This window comes from Saccopteryx leptura, chromosome 1 (assembly GCF_036850995.1).
Source record: "Saccopteryx leptura isolate mSacLep1 chromosome 1, mSacLep1_pri_phased_curated, whole genome shotgun sequence".
Classification (NCBI taxonomy): Eukaryota; Metazoa; Chordata; class Mammalia; order Chiroptera; family Emballonuridae; genus Saccopteryx; species Saccopteryx leptura.
In genome coordinates, this window is record NC_089503.1 from 278764629 (window position 1) to 278786027 (window position 21399).

At 36.6% G+C, this 21399-nt stretch overlaps 1 protein-coding gene across 7 annotated transcripts in view; it reads left to right on the top strand.

Moving 5' to 3' along the window:
• ABCC9 (ATP binding cassette subfamily C member 9) overlaps nt 1–21399 on the top strand; it is a 154468-nt gene that overhangs the window by 125780 nt on the left and 7289 nt on the right. For all 7 annotated transcript variants that reach the window (XM_066354625.1, XM_066354608.1, XM_066354662.1 and 4 more), the window contains 8 exons: nt 1934–2035; nt 2567–2687; nt 3915–4045; nt 5142–5220; nt 6489–6597; nt 8459–8562; nt 11199–11332; nt 21212–21274. In XM_066354625.1, the coding sequence (XP_066210722.1) occupies nt 1934–2035; nt 2567–2687; nt 3915–4045; nt 5142–5220; nt 6489–6597; nt 8459–8562; nt 11199–11332; nt 21212–21274 (843 nt within the window). The remainder of the gene's footprint in view (nt 1–1933; nt 2036–2566; nt 2688–3914; nt 4046–5141; nt 5221–6488; nt 6598–8458; nt 8563–11198; nt 11333–21211; nt 21275–21399) is intronic.

A 21399-nucleotide genomic window follows, 5' to 3' on the forward strand; every position in this document is an offset into this window, starting at 1 on the left:
ATTTTTTCCCCACTTCACATCAAACTTGCCTTAATGAAGCAGTTTGTTCAGGCTTTGAATAAAGAACGTGAATGCTTTCAACATATTATTTCTGCTTTTCCTGACTTGTCTTTCAAGAAGATAAAAGTAGGTGTATTTGATGGACCTCAAATTTGAACCCTCATATGTGATGAAGAATTTGCCAGGAAGATGAATAAGGAGGAGAAAGCAGCATGGCAGTCTTTTGTGGCAGTTACAAAGACCTTCCTTGGCAACAGAAAACTATGAACTTCTGGTTCAAAGGATGCTGTTGGCTTTCTGCAACATTGGATGTAACATGAACGTTAAGATTCACTTCCTGAACAGTCACCTTGATAACTTTCCCCAAAATCTTGGAGCATTAGTGATGAGCAGGCTACTGCTGGAGCATCAAATGAGATTGTCCTCAACAAGTACACAAATGAAAGAGCTACAGATGCAAACTTTTGCCTGAATAGAATTTAAATAAGTTTTGCACAAATTTTATGATTAAAATGTGTTTTACTATGTTCTATTTTGAAATTGTAGACAAATTCTGATGCAATCTTATCTTTTAGTGTATTAGTGTATTTATTGCATTATATAAATTATTATATTTTCACAAAGATGATGCCCAAGAAGATATTCTACTTCATTATGTTAAACTAAATGTTGAAAACTTTACAATAAAATGAAAACCTAAAATCTTGAATTGCAAAAAAAAACTGTAGCTTACAGAGAAAAACTAATGTCAGATTTGAGATCAGCATGCTCGAATTAGGTAAGAACAAGTGTTTTTGTGGATGCAACAAAAATTTTGTTCCCCAGTGTTATAAATGATAGCTTTGCTGAATATTCTTGTTTGTAAGGCCCTCACTTTTTATCACTTTGAATATTTCATGCCAATGATTCTAAGGCTGGGATTATTGATGGCTCTCTAATAGTTTGATCTCTATACTGTTATGAAAAAAAAGCAAAAATGCCCATATCTGAGTTGATTTGAGAAATTTTTTTACTTCATGTTGAACATTATCACCATCATTGAAGTCTTAACATATAGTTACTACTTATTTTTTTGAGAAATCAGAGAGGTGTCTAGCTAGAGAAAGCCATCATCAGTGAGATAATTCTAGGAAGCACTCATGCCTGCTTCTAGGAAATATGATACATTAGCATGATAAGTGTTGAGATTTCTTTTGTGAATGATAAGTAATAAGAATACTAAGAATGCTGAGAAATGAGAATGAAAGAGGTTGTTAGCAAATGGATACATGTGGCCTCTCATTTGAGTTTAAAGGAGACCTTAATGAAATTTTTTAAATTTTACAAAATATTTTATCACTGAGTCATAGACTATTCAGATACTCTAAAACATGCCCTCACTTCTAATTTATGAGCAAATATAGCCCTTATTCTTATTTACATGTATTCTAGACATTTAATGTCCCAGACTCTAAGCCCAGATAGTTGACCAAAAGTTCAGATACAAATTCCAGCAAATAAGTAGAGGCAAATTTCCACAGGGGCCTTAGCACTCAAGAGAACTAATCACAACCCTGACACAAGCACACACAAAATTAAGGTAGAAGATTTCAAGTTAAAAATAATTGCTTGTCTAGTAACACAATGAAGTAGAAAGAGGGGGGAAAAGTAAACTCTATGTCTGAACCTGATTGTACCACAAATTGCAATTTAATTTCTGGCATGCTGTTTAACATCTCTGAACCCATATCTTCCTGCATATAATTGAAAATGCATCACTCCTATTTCAGCCCAAATATTGTAAGTTGCAATTTTTTATGATGTATGTTGCCTTCCTCTTGACTGGACACATAGGAGGAATGTGTATTCTCTTCGTTTTCACCTAAGTTGATTGGGATCTTTGGTAGAAGAACTTGGGGGAAATATTTTTAACATTTTTCTTGCTCCTTTTTAGGATTACCTGGGAGCATGCATTGTCCTCACTGCATCTATTGCGTGCATTAGCGGGTCTTCCAATTCTGGACTGGTGGGTTTAGGCCTTCTGTATGCACTTACGGTAGGTATGGATGAAATCTCTCTTTCAGTGCAGTGTTGGAGGTCCTTTTCCTAGTTATTGTCAACTCTTACTCATGGATATTAGAGGATAACTTTGAAATTCATGACATCTTGCAAATATTAGTAGATTTGAAAACAGTATTTTAGGACAGTATGAATTTATTTCTGATATTGTGAACCAGTTTTTAGAACCTCCTCAAACTCTATGATCAGAGCACTCCAAGGCTCCTTGGGATCCCTGTCTTGACTTGCTCACAACCCATTTAGGGACACCAAAAAGAATGTGAATATAAATAAGTGCAAACAAAGGCACATGCTGCTATCCACTGTGTAGGGAAATCAAGACTTCACAAAACAGAGACATTTAAGGACCCTTGAAGATGAACAGGCACTTTCTTTGACAACTTTATCCCATGACACCCTCTCTGTATAGTAAATGCTCAACGCATTCTAATATCTCCAAATATCCAGCAATTACAGAAATTGATATTTTACTTTTAATGTATTAAATTTTCTTTGTCATCTAACACAGATAACCAATTATTTGAATTGGGTTGTGAGGAATTTGGCTGACCTGGAGGTCCAGATGGGGGCAGTGAAGAAAGTGAACAGTTTCTTGACTATGGAGTCTGAGAACTATGAAGGCACCATGGGTATTGTTTTAAATATTATTTTGTCTCACTTAAATATATATTTTATTCAGATAGAGCGTGTCAGACACGTTGTCATTTTTGCTTTTGTTTTCCATTTTAGTCTCCAGAGAACGCACTCTCATCTTTACTTTGCTTGATTAGGTGCACCTGAGATGATAAGACTTTTTAAGCTGAAAAATCTTCGAAGCAACCAGAGTTCAAATAGATTTGGTTTAGTAATATTCAAAAAGAACCATATAAATATTTGGAATTTCTTACATTATTTACCATCCAAACCTTGCACTATCATATTGTCTTTCTCAAGACCTTATTAACATAGATGTCAAGAAACTTGGATCTTAAAATACTGATTGAGATTCTCAACTTTGCTGGAATTAAACTGGCAGGAAATTCAATATTAATGACAGAATAATCTTTCATAAATGCAAGTCTCATGCTTAAAATGCATTTCTTTGCCTGAATCCTCCAATAACTATCCAAGTCTTCAAGGACAAAATCCAGGTAACTTAATATATAGACCACTAGATTCTTCATTAGTCAACTCTTGCCTGCCTAGCTAGCTGGTCTCATCTCTCATCATCCATCCACACACCTTTTACTCTGGCCATACCAACAGAGTATCCTTTCTTTTTATTATTGTTCTTCTCTATATATGTATATTTGAAACAAATATGACTCATCTCAGACACCATTTCCTCCTGAAACACTCTTAGATTAGATACCACCTTTTCTGTGTTCCCAGAACACCTTGGATTGGCTTCCTTCATATGTCTTTCCATGCAGTACTGTAGAAGCTGACTTAGTACTTGTATGTTTTCCCTAAAATACAGTGAGCACCTAAAGCATGTCTTTCATCTCCGTATTCCCAGCACCTTGCACAACACCCCACACATTTTAAGCACTCAAATGTTTGATGGCCAATATACTGAACAAGTGAATCAATTCACAGTTGAATTATCTTGAATAGAATTGAGTGGTGGAATGCTGAAGAAACATGATGCTGTTGAATTCTCCAAAACAAACAAACAAAACTATTTTAAAAGTACTTAATCCATAAGCCTTTACTCTATATAATTTTAATTTAAAAACCACAGTATTTGGTTTAGTATTTCTTTAAATTTAGGAAAAAAATGTATGTTCATATGTATAAATGTATGTTTCTCTTTTTCTCTTTCCTTCTCCCTCTTCCTCTTATTCACCCTTTCTCTGTCTTTCTGTACCTCCCAGATCCTTCTCAAGTTCCAGAACATTGGCCACAGGAAGGGGAGATCAAGATTCATGATCTGTGTGTCAGATATGAAAATAATCTGAAACCTGTTCTTAAACATGTCAAGGCTTACATCAAACCTGGGCAAAAGGTATGGAATTCACCGACATTTGCTTTATTTCATACAAACCCTCAGATGGACATTCTATTACCACCTAAGTTCTTCAGACATTACAGCCAAGTATAGTCTCACTTCGCTCACATAATATTCTCTATGCTTTACCGGTCAAATTATCTACATAAGAGAAGAAAGGAGAGATAAGATCAGAATAAAATATATGTTCTCTAAGTTATATTGCCATTCGTTAGTCTCCCATGAGATCAGGAAAGTCAATAATAGATGTGTTTTTCAAAATTTCTGTCTCTGGCTCATAGCCATACTAGACAGCCCCTTGAGAACTTTTGCATTTGTGCTAGCTCTAACCCTGTTGATTTGTTTCAGTTATTTAAAAAAGAACAACTGTGCATTAAAAATAAACTTTCTTTATTTTTTATTTAAAAAACCATCACTTCTAAGTGATCATCACTTCCAGTTGGCTCAGCAGTAGAGCATCAGCTTGCATGTGGAATTCCCAGGTTCATTCTCAGTCAGGGCACACAGAAGTGACCATCTGCTTCTCCACCCCTCCCCTTCCCCCTTCTCTCTCTCTTTCTCTTCCCTTACCACAGTCATGGCTCAAAAAGTTTGAGCAAGTTGGCTCCAGGTGTTAAGGATGGCTCCATGGCCTCACCTCAGGCTCTAAAATAGCTCAGATGCCCAGCAACAGAGCTGCTGCCCCAGATGGGCAAAGCATTGCCCAGTAGGAGGCAGGTAGATCCCGGTCATGGTACATGTAGGAGTCCGTCTGTCTGCCTTCCCACTGACCATTTAATGAAAAAAAAAAAAAAGAAATAGTCATTAGATCAATATATACTTAATGCAAAATTTAAGCCACCGAGAAAAACAACACTATCACAGAAATGAAAATAGTTGGAATGGAATTATTGAAAATTTGGTGAGGACTCCATGTTTTTATCTAAATAATGATCATTCATAAAGGAGATCTCTAAATAAAATGATATTAATATAAGTATTTAAACAGATTGTGGTTTCACTATGGTATCATGTCTAAATTAAAAATATTTTTTCCCATTTTCTACCATTTGTCTGAGTCCTCATCTTTCTAAGTGACAGTTGATTTTTTTAGGTGGGCATATGTGGTCGCACGGGCAGTGGGAAGTCATCATTATCTCTGGCTTTCTTCAGAATGGTTGATATATTTGATGGTGAGTTACTAACTAAATATTTTTCATTGGACATCTGGTCCTTTCCCTTAAAAAGTGTAATATCAACTTACCTAACCCTTCAGAAATAACAAACAAATATTTATAAAGACTTTATGTGCTACAGCCAATGTTTTGAGACAGGTTTCTCAGCTAAACAGTCCAGAAGTAAAGAAAAATATGTAAAATTGGAGAACTAAAACTATTAGCCTAAAACTCAGTTCAGGATATAGAATTAAAGGATTCTAGTAAACTGGTAAAATGAAAACAAGGCCACCCATTGTGAATAGCAGTAGATAGAAGTGGCATTTCAAGAGGAAGGAAGAGAAATGAAGGCTGTCTTGTTTCCTGCAGACTAAAAGTATATCTCTTCCATCAAAGGTAAAATGTTCAAGGAGATAAGTAATCTGTATTTTTAATTTTGGTTCATGGCTCTTGTCACCTTCTTAATAACATTGTTTAATGATGTTGAACATTTTGTGAGGGAGCAACCTTTGCTATAGAGTGCCAAGCACATGTTGACAATTTACAGAAGTATTTATTCATCCACAAAATTATTTATAATAAGATATATGAAAGTAACTTAATCTTTACTTTAGAAAAAAATGTCACATTATTTGATTACTGAGAGGCCTATAAATAGGCTGGCACATAAGCCATCTTGAATAAGAGGTGATCCAGCAATGTACTTGACCATCAGCTCAAGGGAGAGCTCACTATTATTATCCATAATGGTTATGATAATGATGATAGTACTTCATATTTTTATTGTACTTGACAATTCATATTATTTAATTTAATCTACACAAAAACTCTATGAGATACAGAGGTCAGTTTATGAACACAAAGTTGAACTGTGGTAATTGCTGTTTCTTTGGGGACTAGATTCAGGAAAAGGTTATGTATCTTCCACTGAGTTAGCTGTTTGCTCTTTCCATGGCTGGTTATTATACACAGATACTTTAAAGATTTTCACTAAGGATTTTCTGTGTAAATAAATTACATGATCCAAAGACTATTGATTGACACTTTTCATTTAAAACCCATTATTATGACTAAACATATTAGGTATGAAACATCCTTTCTGACCCCACATGAACTATCCATAACTTATTCTCTTTTTAAAATCATTAGACTCTTAGGATCTTTAATAAATAATATATTAGTTCTGAAGAATTTTTCATTAATCAGTTTTCAATTTGCAAAACAAAGAAACACTGTTTTGCTTCTAATTTTGCTACATGCTTTTCAATTTTGTTTCTCTTTAACAGGAAAGATTGTCATTGATGGGATAGACATTTCAAAACTACCACTGCATACACTACGTTCTAGACTTTCAATCATTCTGCAAGATCCAATCCTGTTTAGTGGTTCTATTAGGTAGGTAACATGGTCAACAGAAAATTGTGTGCCTCTGGATTTACCCTGTGGCACATAGGAGAATTTTGCTTAGAATGGCTATTCAGGTTGGTGTAAAATGACCTTACCAAGATGCTAAGATCAAATATTTGTGCAACAGTTGGATTGGGCACCCCTAGAGTTGTTAAATTAGCCTATAGAAGGCCAATAATCTTTTATGTCTCCAGGCGTTCTTTTCCATTGATTCTACAAAACTCACTTTTACCTCTAGACTTAGAGGGAGTGATTCTTGGCAGATGTTTCTTAATTATTCCACCCTGTACATATCCTGCTTATCTGTTGTGTATCTGGCCTGACCTTAGCAGATAATGAATTTGGTTAGTACCTTGACTTCCCCCAACCCCATCTCTCACAACTTTTCTTTTAGCCAGAATTGCTTATAAGAAGCAGCTATAATCTTCTTTATTCCTGGTTTGTGGTTTCCCATCCACAGGGAAAAAAATATGGACATATCTGCCATCTGCTATGCACTTTAAATATATTGCCCCATTAAATCCTCAAAAGATTACTGTAGTATACATAAAGTAAGGTAAAAGTAGGTTTAGAGTTGTGAATACATGAAACACAGTTTATCCTTATATTATTTATTAATGACTGCATTTTCCATATGAACTATAAACCTACTTTTGCCCCACCCTTTACTATATATTATGCATAATACAGATAAGTATTTTGAACCTCAGAGAAGCTGTAAGTTACCCATGTTTGTATACTTATTAAGTAGTAGAACTGTGATTCCAAATAAACTTTGACTCTAAAGTTCACTGTGGCATCATCCACAAGGTCATGCCTGTCATTTCATCTATCATTTGTTCTCTCTTGCTCCCCTTCTCCATTTATAAATTATAAAAAAGTAATTTGACACATCCTTTTACTGATTACTCCTTGTCTTGAGGAGAAAATGTATATAAGATTGCTCAATATTCATCCATATCATTACTTTAAAGTTCTGAATATATCAATTTATTTAATAATACCACAGTAAATTTATATCTCTGAATATATTTATTCTGAATAAATATGCTACTACTATTGTGGTTCATACAGAACAATGAGTTGGTAAAGCTAATAGCTTTATGTGTTCCCAGATAGATTTTTGTATTTAGCATCGGTTCTGCAGGAATATTTTGCTAGACACTATTCAGGATACATAAAACATAATATGAAAGTGGATGAGCCTGACTAGGCAGTGGTGCAGTGGATAGAGTGTCGGACTGGAATACAGGGGACCCAGGTTTGAAATCCTGAGGCCACAGACTTAAGCGCATTCTCATCTCTGGCTTGTGCCCAGGCTTACCAACTTGAGCCCAAAGGTCACTGGTTTGAAGCCCAAGGTTGCTGGCTTGAGCCCAAGGTCACTGGCTTGAGCAAGGGGTCACTCACTCTGCTGTAGCCCCCTGGTCAAGGCACATATGAGAAAGTAATCATTGAACAACTAAGGAGCTGCAGTGAAGAATTGATGCTTCTCATTTCTCTCCCTTCCTGTCTGTCCCTATCTGTCCTTCTCTCTTTCTTTGTCGCTTTCACACACACAAAAAAGTGGATGAATCCAAATAATGAATTTTATTATATCTCACCATGCATATAAAGTTACTAATTATATCATCAAAAATCATTTTTATTAACATTAAGGTCATTCATTTATTCATTCATCAAACATAAGTTGAATGCCTTCTCTATCCTAAGCACTCTTGTACATACTGGGAATATAGCAGCAACCAAAACAAATAGAATTTTAAGGAGAGAACAGCAATACACAAACATATAAAACATTTTCTTTATTTTTATTTATTGACTAATTAACTGATATTACTCCCTACAGATTTAATTTAGATCCAGAGTGCAAATGCACCGATGACCGACTCTGGGAAGCTCTAGAAATTGCTCAGTTGAAGAATATGGTCAAATCCCTACCTGGAGGTCTAGGTAAATTTTCTAAATTGCACATTTATTTTTAAAATATACAATTAATATGCATATCTCTATCTACAATTTATGCTAGAATCACATAATTCTAGTGTTAAACCCCCTTATATTTAAAATAATCTTCTAAAGGTCATTAGGACCTTCAAAATCTAATGATTTTACTGTTGTACAAGAATATGAACCTTACCACATTCTGTTCCATGTGAGCACTCCAAAGTATTCCAGTTAATACATTTATTGCCTTTTCACCTTTGGTAGGCACAGGTCACTTCAATTAAAATATTTCCTTGTGGCCATTTTGTTCACACGACCTACCTAGTTACTTAACCCTCAGCAAGTAGACAAGAAGATTAAAGAGACTATTAAGTACAAAAAGTGCTTGCTACCATTTAGGAGCAGGCAATTTCACTCCACTGGCTGCCTTTTTTTTTTTTTTTTTTTTTTTTTTTGCTGCTAAGTGGGTATATTTCTTTTATTTATATAATTTTTTAAAGACATTCTTTTCTTTTCTTTTTAATTTAGTGAGAGGAAGGGAGGCAGAGACAGACTTCCTCATTCACTGCAACCAGGACCCACCCAACAAGCTCACTAGGGAGTGATGCTCTGCCCATGTGGGGCCCCTACTTCGTTGCAACTGGAGCCATTTTATTTTAGCACCTGACACGGAGGCCATGGAGCCATCCTCAGCACCTGGGGCCAGCTAGCTCTAATCGAGCCATGACAGCAACAGGGGAGGAGAAGAGAGAAAGAGAAAGAGAGAGAGAGAGACGAGAGGGAGAGGGTAGAGAAGCAGATGGGCGATTCCCCTGTGTGCCCTGACTGGGAATGGAACCCAGGACTTCCACACATCAGGCAGATGCTCTACCACTGAGCCAATTGGCCAGGGCAAGACACTATTTTCTATTACCTTGCTGCAGTATCAGTTTTGATTACTTGTGAAAAGGATGAAACATCTACTCAATCACTGATATAAATTCAGCCCCAGAGGTAGTACATTTTCTGGCAAATAACATGACAGAACAAAAGAACAGTGTAAGCAAGGAAAGAACAACATGATTAATGAAGCAACAGAGAGTTCACAGGTTAGTATTTAATTCATAAAAATGAACATCTATAGTTTGGGATTTGTGCTTTTGTAAAATCTGAACTCACTGAAAAAAGCAATCAGAAAGAGAACAGTTGGTTGATATTCTAATTTTAAAATGTAATATATAGTTGCCAAATTAATTGTGTAGTTTTAGCATCAAGTTTTAATAAAATCAACCTACTAAATAAAACCATATTCATTCACTAGTTTATTTGGGAGGGAGAAGCTAGTCAAAAAAATATTTTTTATGATTTTATGTCCCAGGGAGAAGGCATCCCACAAACAAAAATTGAGACAGCATGTCTTTGAGGATATTTTCATTGACCTTGTTAGTGCCAGACTGTGGTAGTAATTCCACAGGTCTGGATGATCTTTCCTATAAAAATTTTTAATGTCTCTTTGGAGAGCCCAGCTAGTCTACTTGAAAAATTGATAATGCTTATAGACCCTACGCCTTTGGTATTAATAGGCCACCTCCTTTGCCATTAATAGAAAGATAAGCCAGTTACATCTTGATGATTGTCCTCTTGATTAACATGAAAGCTGTATGCACCTGCTTTGAATTGTGGACATGGTGTTTGTGGCTGTGGTACAGTGTAAGCAATGAGATTGTATTTATGCTATTTAACTGAAAGTTGTTTATGCACGCTGACTTAATAAAGAATACACCAATTGCTTGATAAAGATCTGGTTCAGGCCAACTCTGGTGAAGAACATTCATCATCTCCAGTACCCTCCTTATTTATGATGTAAATTAAAATTTGGAGAACAAATGCATGGGCCCCAAGTATGAGAATTTATAAAAATTTGATGCAATGAGACTATATCAATAGAAATTGCCCCACAAACAAACCCACATGCAGCGCTACTAAAATGTGTTTAAATTCTCATAAAAAATATATTTTGAAAACAGAATTTATTTTAAACTCAAAATAGTACATTTTATGAAATATGGGTGGTAAAATAATGAGTATATAATATTCATTTATCCGTGCAACCATGTTTTACTCAGGTACTCTGTCAGGTACCGAGTAAGTGCTGAACTTTGATGAACACAAACAAGCCCAGTCCTTATCCACTCGGAGCTTACAGTTTAATGGGATGGTATAATGGAAAAAGAATGGGTATATAGTTGAGAATATTCTTGTTAAGGTCTGTTACAATTAACCTATGTGATCTTGGGCAAGCCACTTCATCTTTCTAGGCCTTAGATAATTATGTTAAATAATCTCCTTAGGTAATTATGTTACATAAAAAATCTCCAAGGTCTTCCACTCTTCAAAACGTTTAACAGTGTCTTATATCTACTATATGAAGGTAATTTATCTCCATATAGTAAAAAAAATATATTGTCAAAAATTGGGTGGCCCAGGATTATATTCATTTTTCCAATATAAAATTCTTCTTCACTTTTCACATATTACATCTTTGCACCAGTATAAAGTGATATCCAGCTTGCCTTATGGAACATAACCTGTCCATTACCTTACCCAAGAAATACTATAGTAGCATTTCTTCAATGAAATCCTTGCTTCTTTCTCTGGTGTAGATGCTGTTGTCACTGAAGGTGGGGAGAATTTCAGTGTTGGACAGAGGCAGCTGTTCTGCCTCGCTAGGGCCTTTGTCCGCAAGAGCAGCATCCTCATCATGGATGAAGCGACAGCTTCCATTGACATGGCCACGGTGAGTGCACTAAGCTTTTTATATTGATGACTCGGAGAAATGCATATGCAAATTATAGTTTTCTTCTCCTGATTGTGTTCTGAATCCTCAGTCTTATTATTTGGAGTGTCATTTCATACATCAGCTTGTTCAACTCATGCTAGTACATGGAGAATTGCCATAAAGGGGACAGACACCAGTTTTAAGGGTATTCCTATTGCTAGTAAACACAAAACACATTTGCCATAACTTTTTGCTAAATTCTCAAAACAGTAAAATTCTAGGGTTCAGTAGATGAGAATACTGTACTGTATTCAAATACTCAAGTATTATTGTGGAAATTCTAAAATGAAGTATGCAGATCTCTATTTAATAGAATCAATTGATAACCAAAGCTAATTGTTAATTCCTAAAGTAATTTGAAAAAAGATTCACTAGAATTAATAATGGCTACAATTAATAATGGTCATCTCAATGTGTTTATACTAACAAACCAGAAACCTTGACTTTAGAAAGAAATTATTTTAAAATGTCAATTATGTGAAAGAAAAGAAAAGAAAAAAGATATGTCTAGAATGCTGTGATTAAGTGGAGAAAATTCACATTAAACCACAAACTGAATGACCAAGCAATCAGAGTTTTTATAAAACTTAATATTAAAAGTTTGGCATCGAGCCCTGGCCGGTTGGCTCAGCGGTAGAGCGTCGGCCTAGCGTGCGGAGGACCCGGGTTCGATTCCCGGCCAGGGCACATAGGAGAGGCGCCCATTTGCTTCTCCACCCCTCCGCCGCGCTTTCCTCTCTGTCTCTCTCTTCCCCTCCCGCAGCCAAGGCTCCATTGGAGCAAAGATGGCCCGGGCGCTGGGCATGGCTCTGTGGCCTCTGCCTCAGGCGCTAGAGTGGCTCTGGTCGCAATATGGCGACGCCCAGGATGGGCAGAGCATCGCCCCCTGGGGGGCAGAGCACCGCCCCTGGTGGGTGTGCCGGGTGGATCCCGGTCAGGCGCATGAGGGAGTCTGTCTGACTGTCTCTCCCTGTTTCCAGCTTCAGAAAAATGAAAAAAAAAAAAAAAAAAAAAGTTTGGCATCAAAAAGAACAAAAATAAAAAGGATCCACAATCTTATATTATTTTCTTGCTGTAAACATTAGATTTGGTGAAACAACCCCAAAAAGTGAAATAGCTTCAAGATTAAGAGCCAATACTAATTCAACATTATTTCTTTCTGTTAAGTAAGACTAATCAATTAAAGTAACTATACAAAGTAAGTAACTTTTCAACATTAACATAATTTAAAGCAGTAAAATAGTTTCTAATCAAGCCTTTTCCCTAAGTCAACATAAATACATCAAAATTAGTATTACTTACTAAGGTTTTACAATTTTGGAAATTATTATAACAACAGCAATGAATTAGAATGAATTAATTGTCAATAAGGTACCTTATTGGAAGAAAGAACTCTTTTACATTAAGACATAGGTAATCAACTGATGACGTCAGAGTAATGGCGGGGTAGGAAGCGATACCGATAAATCTCCCCCAAAACTCAACAAGATCTTCAACCAGAAACAGAAAAACCTATACTTGGAGCTTCCAGATGCTTCGCAATACACCCAAAGGTATGATTGAGTGAAAAATTGGCTAAATATATAACCAAACCCCGAAGGAAATAGGGAGTAAGAAATGCTCCGCCTTCCTCACTAACCTAAACAGGGCGGCTTTCTCTGGTAACTGTGAATATAGAAACTGAGGCGGGCAAAGGGGGTGAATACATCCAGGCCGCGAAACAAACGGCCGAACCAGGCTGTGGCACGGAGATCCAAGCCGAGGAAAATCTGATCCTGTGGCAACCCGGGCAATACAAGCTAACACTCGCGCCAAACCCAAACAAAGAAAGACAAGCGGCGCGGCCATTTTACCCGGTCTCCTGGCTGGTGCGCAGTTAGTGGGCGAGAGATTTCTTCCTAAGCCCCGGGAGTCAGTGCCCGTGTTGCCCCACGGAGAGGCAGGGTCAGAGGCCTTTCTGTGGGCCGAGGGCAGAGTCTCTGGGCAGCCCCAGCGCCCTGGGAAAGCCACGCACTGGAGGGAGTGAGAACTAATTCCAATGGTGGAGATTTTCCTTGCCGGAGGGTGTTTCACTCAGAGGGAAAGCGGCCAGCCTCATATCCTGGTTTGCGCGCGCAGATAAGGAGTGAGCGATTCCTCCGAGTGCCTCGGCAGTGCGCACCCGTGTTATCGCACAGAGGAGCAGAGTCAGGGGCCTTTGTGTGGGCCAAAGCGGAATCTCGGGCCGCCCCAGCGCCTTGCAAAAGCCGCGCACGGGGACGGAGCGAGACTCAATTCCAACGCTGCAACTTTTCCCTGCGGTTGGGGGTTTCACTCAGAGCGTGAGACTGCTGGCCGGATATCCTGGTCTGCGCGCGCAGCCAGTGAGTGAGAGTTTCCTTCAAGTGCCCCGGAAGTGGGCACCCGCTTGTGTTACCGGACAGAGTGGCAGAGCCAGAGGTCTTTGAATGGCCGGAAAGCCCGCCTGATTATGCTAGCAGCTCTGACTGACTGAGCCTTACCCAGAGCCCTGTGCTGAGTGGAAATAGAGTGGGGATTTGCCAGCTCTTTGAGCCTCTTACTATCCAGGCAGAGGCAGCAGCAACCCATAGCTGGATTATCAGGCTACTAATTGAGGAAGGAAAGACTAGGAGAAAGGCTCTAGGAACACAGACTCTCTCACTGTCGGAGGCTATAAATGCTAATAGCCTAGACTGCCAACGAGACTAAAGCACAATACATGACATTGCCATAGAGACTTATCAACTGCAAACCTCCACCTGAGCGTGCCAAAGGGGCAAAACCCGGGGTACAGAGTCACCGACCAGGAAGAGGGAGAGAAAAGAAAAAGCAAGAAGATAACCTCTCAAAATCAAGAATAATCTGCAGACTTTATAACCTATCCCATTTTATTATATTTGTTCGTTTGTTTCTCTTATCTTCATTCTTGATACTTTTTTTTTCCTCCTCCAATTTGGCCGATTAACTCTGTACCGGTCTTACTCTCTCCTCTCCTTGAACTACACTACCCATAAGTGTTACATCTCCCATTATCTTTTCTCTTCTCTTCCTTTCTCTCTATGAGGGTTGCACTCCAAAACCCTTAACTCTCTCTCTCTCTCTCCTTTCTTTTTTCTTCTTTTAGTGGTTCCCTCTTTTTTTCTCTCTCTCTCTCTTTCTTTTCTCCCTCTATATTAGTTTCTTCCTTTCTCCTTTACATCTCCTCTCACTCAAACCTCAATAACAAACAAATTATCTTATCTGGGACTCAAACTTATGTTTGTGGCATTCTGGGGGGTTTTTACTTCACCTTTTTAACTTACTAGCAGTGCTCCCATCCCTGGCTCTCCATATTATCTAGTTCTTGTTCCACTAAATACAATAGTAATTTTTTAATTTGTCCCCCCATTTTTCCGTTTTCCTCTTAATCCTCTCATCATAACTCTTAGACAACCAACACCTAAAAGCAAATCATTTTATTCTTGACCCAAATTTTTTCCTTATTTGCTTTTTGTGGGTCCATACGCTCTTTTTTTTTTTTTTTTTCTTTCTTCTTTTTTCTTTTTTTTTTTTGCTTTTGTTTTTGTTTTTGTTTGCCCCTTTATTACTTTTCCCCAATTCAGGCCCTCCATCACAGGCATTGTTTGTTTTATCAAGAAAGAGGGGAGAGGAGAGGAGAGGAAAAAAGGAGGGGGGGAATAATTTCCTTTTTTTTTTTTTTTTTAATTTTTATTTTATTTTTCTTTATTTCATTATTAATTTTTTTTAAAAAAACAACTTTTTTCGATTTTTTTTTATTATTTTTTTAAACTTTTTATTCTTTATTAAATCTCATTAATACTATCAACAAAACCACCCTCAGATGCCATTAAGGAAGAGAAAATCGAATATCATGGATACAAAAGAAAGAGTGGTAACACAGCTAGATGAGGAAAAATCTATGGAGAAAAAATTTAATATATTGGAAACCTTGGAGCTAAATGACAGAGAATTCAAGATAGAAATCCTAAAAATCCTCCGAGATATACAAGAAAACACAGAAAGGCAATTTAGGGAGCTCAGAAAACAACTCAATGAACACAAAGAATATATGTCCAAGGAAATTGAAACTATAAAAACAAATCAAACAGAGATGAAAAACTCAATTCACGAGCTGAAAAACGAAGTAACAAGCTTAGCTAATAGAACAGGTCAGATAGAAGAGAGGATTAGTGAAATAGAAGACAAGCAACTTGAGGCACAACAGAGAGAAGAAGAAAGAGACTCAAAAATTAAAAAAAATGAGATAGCCCTACAAGAATTATCTGACTCCATCAAAAAGAATAACATAAGAATAATAGGTATATCAGAGGGAGAAGAGAGAGAAAATGGAATGGAGAACATACTCAAACAAATAATAGATGAGAACTTCCCAAGCCTGTGGAAAGAACTAAAGCCTCAAGTTCAAGAAGCAAACAGAACTCCAAGTTTTCTTAACCCCAACAAACCTACTCCAAGGCATATCATAATGAAATTGACACAAACCATTGGCAAAGAAAAAATTCTCAAGGCAGCCAGGGAAAAGAAGAATACAACATATAAAGGAAGGCCCATTAGATTATCATCAGATTTCTCAGCAGAAACTCTACAAGCTAGAAGAGAATGGACCCCAATATTTAAAGTCCTGAAAGAGAGGAACTTTCAGCCACGAATACTATACCCATCAAAGCTATCCTTCAAATATGAAGGAGAAATAAAAACATTCACAGATACAGAAAAGATGAGGGAATTTATCATCAGAAAACCCCCAATCCAGGAATTACTAAAGGAGGTTCTCCAATCAGATACAAAGAACAAAAAAAAACAGAGCCACAAGTAAAAGCTCCAAGAAGAACACAATAAAACCAAATTTAAACTGTGACAACAACAAAAAGAAAGAGGGGGAGAAGATGGAGATTAACAGTAGCAAAGAACGATGGAGTGCAAAAGTACTCACAAAATAGTTTGCTACAATGAACAGGGTAGGGACCCTTTTCATTATTCAAAGGTAACCACCATTGAAAAAACCACCACAGAAGTACATGAGATAAAAAAGATAGCAACAGTGGAAAGATGTATGGAATACAACCAAATAAAAACAAAAGATAGAAAAACAAAAGAGAAGGATCAAACAAGACACAAAACTAACAGAAAGCAAGATATAAAATGGCAATAGGGAACCCACAAGTATCAATAATTACACTAAATGTAAACGGATTAAACTCACCAATAAAAAGGCACAGAGTAGCAGAATGGATTAAAAAAGAAAATCCAACTGTATGCTGCCTACAGGAAACTCATCTAAGTAACAAGGATAAAAACAAATTCAAAGTGAAAGGCTGGAAAACAATACTCCAAGCAAATAACATCCAAAAAAAAGCAGGTGTAGCAATACTCATATCGGATAATGCTGACTACAAGACAGGAAAAGTACTCAGAGACAAAAATGGCCATTTCATAATGGCTAAGGGGACACTGAATCAAGAAGACATAACAATTCTTAATATATATGCACCAAACCAAGGAGCACCAAAATATATAAGACAGCTACTTATTGATCTTAAAACAAAAACTGACAAAAACACAATCATACTTGGAGACCTCAATACACCGCTGACGGCTCTAGATCGGTCATCCAAACAGAGAATCAACAAAGACATAGTGGCCTTAAACAAAACACTAGAGCACCTGGATATGATAGACATCTACAGGACATTTCATCCCAAAGTGACTGAGTATACATTTTTCTCCAGTGTACATGGATCATTCTCAAGAATTGACCATATGTTGGGCCACAAAAACAACATCAGCAAATTCAGAAAAATTGAAGTTGTACCAAGCATATTTTCTGATCATAAAGCCTTGAAACTAGAATTCAACTGCAAAAAAGAGGAAAAAAATCCCACAAAAATGTGGAAACTAAACAACATACTTTTAAAAAATGAATGGGTCAAAGAAGAAATAAGTGCAGAGATCAAAAGATATATACAGACTAATGAAAATGACAATACGACATATCAGAATCTATGGGATGCAGCAAAAGCAGTGATAAGAGGGAAGTTCATATCACTTCAGGCATATATGAACAAACAAGAGAGAGCCCAAGTGAACCACTTAACTTCCCACCTTAAGGAACTAGAAAAAGAAGAACAAAGACAACCCAAAACCAGCCGAAGAAAGGAGATAATAAAAATCAGAGCAGAAATAAATGAATTAGAGAACAGAAAAACTATAGAAAAAATTAATAGAACAAGGAGCTGGTTCTTTGAAAAGATCAACAAAATTGACAAACCCTTGGCAAGACTTACCAAGGAAAAAAGAGAAAGAACTCATATAAACAAAATCCAAAATGAAAGAGGAGAAATCACCACGGACACCATAGATATACAAAGAATTATTGTAGAATACTATGAAAAACTTTATGCCACTAAATTCAACAACCTAGAAGAAATGGATAAATTCCTAGAAAAATACAACCTTCCTAGACTGAGTCAAGAAGAAGCAGAAAGCCTAAACAGACCTATCAGTAGAGAAGAAATAGAAAAAAACCATTAAAAACCTCCCCAAAAATAAAAGTCCAGGCCCTGACGGCTATACCAGCGAATTTTATCAAACATTCAAAGAAGACTTGGTTCCTATTCTACTCAAAGTCTTCCAAAAAATTGAAGAAGAAGCAATACTTCCAAACACATTTTACGAAGCCAACATAACCCTCATACCAAAACCAGGCAAGGATGGCACCAAAAAAGAAAACTACAGACCAATATCTCTAATGAATACAGATGCTAAAATACTAAACAAAATACTAGCAAATCGAATACAACAACATATTAAAAAAATAATACATCATGATCAAGTGGGATTCATCCCAGAATGTCAAGGATGGTTCAACATACGTAAAACGGTTAATGTAATACACCATATCAACAAAACAAAGAACAAAAACCACATGATCTTATCAATAGACGCAGAAAAGGCTTTCGATAAAATACAACACAATTTTATGTTTAAGACTCTCAACAAAATGGGTATAGAAGGAAAATATCTCAACATGATAAAGGCCATATATGATAAACCATCAGCTAACATCATATTAAATGGCACTAAACTGAAGGCTTTCCCCCTTAAATCAGGAACAAGACAGGGTTGTCCACTCTCTCCACTCTTATTTAATGTGGTACTAGAGGTTCTAGCCAGAGCAATCAGACAAGACAAAGAAATAAAAGGCATCCATATCGGAAAAGAAGAAGTAAAGGTATCACTTTTTGCAGATGATATGATACTATACATCGAAAACCCCAAAGAATCCACAAAAAGACTACTAGAAACAATAAGCCAATACAGTAAGGTCGCAGGATACAAAATTAACATACAGAAGTCAATAGCCTTTCTATATGCCAACAATGAAACAACTGAGAAGGAACTCAAAAGAACAATCCCTTTCACGATTGCAACAAAAAAAATAAAATACTTAGGAATAAACATAACAAAGAATGTAAAGGACTTATATAATGAAAACTATAAACCATTGTTAAGGGAAATCGAAAAAGATATAATGAGATGGAAGAATATACCTTGTTCTTGGCTAGGAAGAATAAATATAATCAAGATGGCTATATTACCCAAAGCAATATACAAATTTAATGCAATTCCCATCAAACTTCCAATGACATTTTTTAAAGAAATAGAGCAAAAAATCATCAGATTTACATGGAACTATAAAAAACCCCGAATAGCCAAAGCAATCCTAAAGAAAAAGAATGAAGCTGGGGGCATTTCAATACCTGACTTCAAACTCTATTATAGGGCCACGACAATCAAAACAGCATGGTATTGGCAGAAAAATAGACACTCAGACCAATGGAACAGAATAGAAAGTCCAGAAATAAAACCACATATATATAGTCAAATAATTTTTGATAAAGGGGCCAACAACACACAATGGAGAAAAGAAAGCCTCTTCAATAAATGGTGCTGGGAAAACTGGAAAGCCACATGCAAAAGAATGAAACTGGACTACAGTCTCTCCCCCTGTACAAAAATTAACTCAAAATGGATCAAAGATCTAAACATAAGACCTGAAACAATTAAGTACATAGAAGAAGACATAGGTACTCAACTCAGGGACCTGGGTTTTAAAGAGCATTTTATGAATTTGACTCCAATGGCAAGAGAAGTGAAGGCAAAAATTAATGAATGGGACTACATCAGACTAAGAAGTTTTTGCTCAGCAAGAGAAACTGATAACAAAATAAACAGAAAGCCAACTAAATGGGAAATGATTTTTTCAAACGACAGCTCAGATAAGGGCCTAATATCCAAAATATACAAAGAACTCATAAAACTCAACAACAAACAAACAAACAATCCAATAAAAAAATGGGAAGAGGATATGAATAGACACTTCTCCCAGGAAGAAATACAAATGGCCAAGAGATATATGAAAAGATGCTCATCTTCTTTAGCTATTAGAGAAATGCAAATCAAAACGGCAATGAGATACCACCTCACACCTGTTCGATTAGCTGTTATTAGCAAGTCAGGTAACAGCAAATGTTGGAGAGGCTGTGGAGAAAAAGGAACCCTCATACACTGTTGGTGGGAATGTAAAGTAGTACAACCATTATGGAAGAAAGTATGGTCGTTCCTCAAAAAACTGAAAATAGAACTACCTTATGATCCAGCAATCCCTCTACTGGGTATATATCCCAAAAACTCAGAAACATTGATACATAAAGACACATGCAGCCCCATGTTTATTGCAGCATTGTTCACAGTGGCCAGGACATGGAAACAACCAAAAAGCCCATCAATAGATGACTGGATAAAGAAGATGTGGCACATATACACTATGGAATACTACTCAGCCATAAGAAATGATGACATCGGAACATTTACAGCAAAATGGTGGGATCTTGATAACATGATACGAAGCGAAATAAGTAAATCAGAAAAAAACAGGAACTGTATTATTCCATACGTAGGTGGGACATAATAGTGAAACTAAGAGACATTTACAAGAGTGTGGTGGTTACGGGGGGGGAGGGGGGAATGGGAGAGGGATAGGGGGTGGGGAGGGGCACAAAGAAAACAAGATAGAAGGTGACAGAGGACAATCTGACTTTGGGTGGTGGGTATGCAACATAATTGAACGACAAGATAACCTGGACTTGTTATCTTTGAATATATGTATCCTGATTTATTGATGTCACCCCATTAAAAAAATAAAATTATATATAAACTGAAAAAAAAAAAAAACAAAAAAAACAAAAAAAACAAAAAAAAAAAAAAAAAAAAAGACATAGGTAATCAAGCTTGCCTCTAGGAGGGAGGTAGAATCTTTATCCAGAACATCTTTTAAAATATAATGGTAACAGTGGTTTGTGGTGGGAATAAAAATGTTTCCTTTCTGGAATGTTCTTTTATGGATCAAAATTTAAATTTGGGGCATGTATTTTCCTTTTCCTTTTTCTGACCCAAAGTGTAACACCTTTTCAAGTTTTATTAGTTTTGAACACATACCATTTGTGGTGTGACTCAAGTGAGCATTTCCATGCCCTTTTGCTGTTATTTTCCTCTTTCAGTTCCTAAGCTATAAACTTATCAGTCACTCTCATTGATCAGATGAGTTTCATTTCCATTTTGAAGACACCTGCAGAGCCCAGCATCTGTGAACTTGCTGCTGGGATGTCTCCCTGTTATACTTTCTACAGTGACTGAGGAGTGTGTGGTCTCAGAGGTGTTTGGGCGTGTAGCAACATTATTCTTGGAGACCAAGTGTCATAGGGAGAGGAAGTAGTTAAGGGACAATTCATACTTAATTTGTTTATTTTTTGGCAGGAAAACATTTTGCAGAAAGTGGTAATGACAGCTTTTGCAGACCGCACCGTTGTTACAATAGCTGTAAGTATGGCAGACAGAGTTGATTTATTCCTCTTTAGTTTTTGTTCCAAGATTCAATGATCTTTATTTCTGAGCAATTAAAATGTGCTTATATTGAATTATGTATGTATTTCTCTGCTAATGTT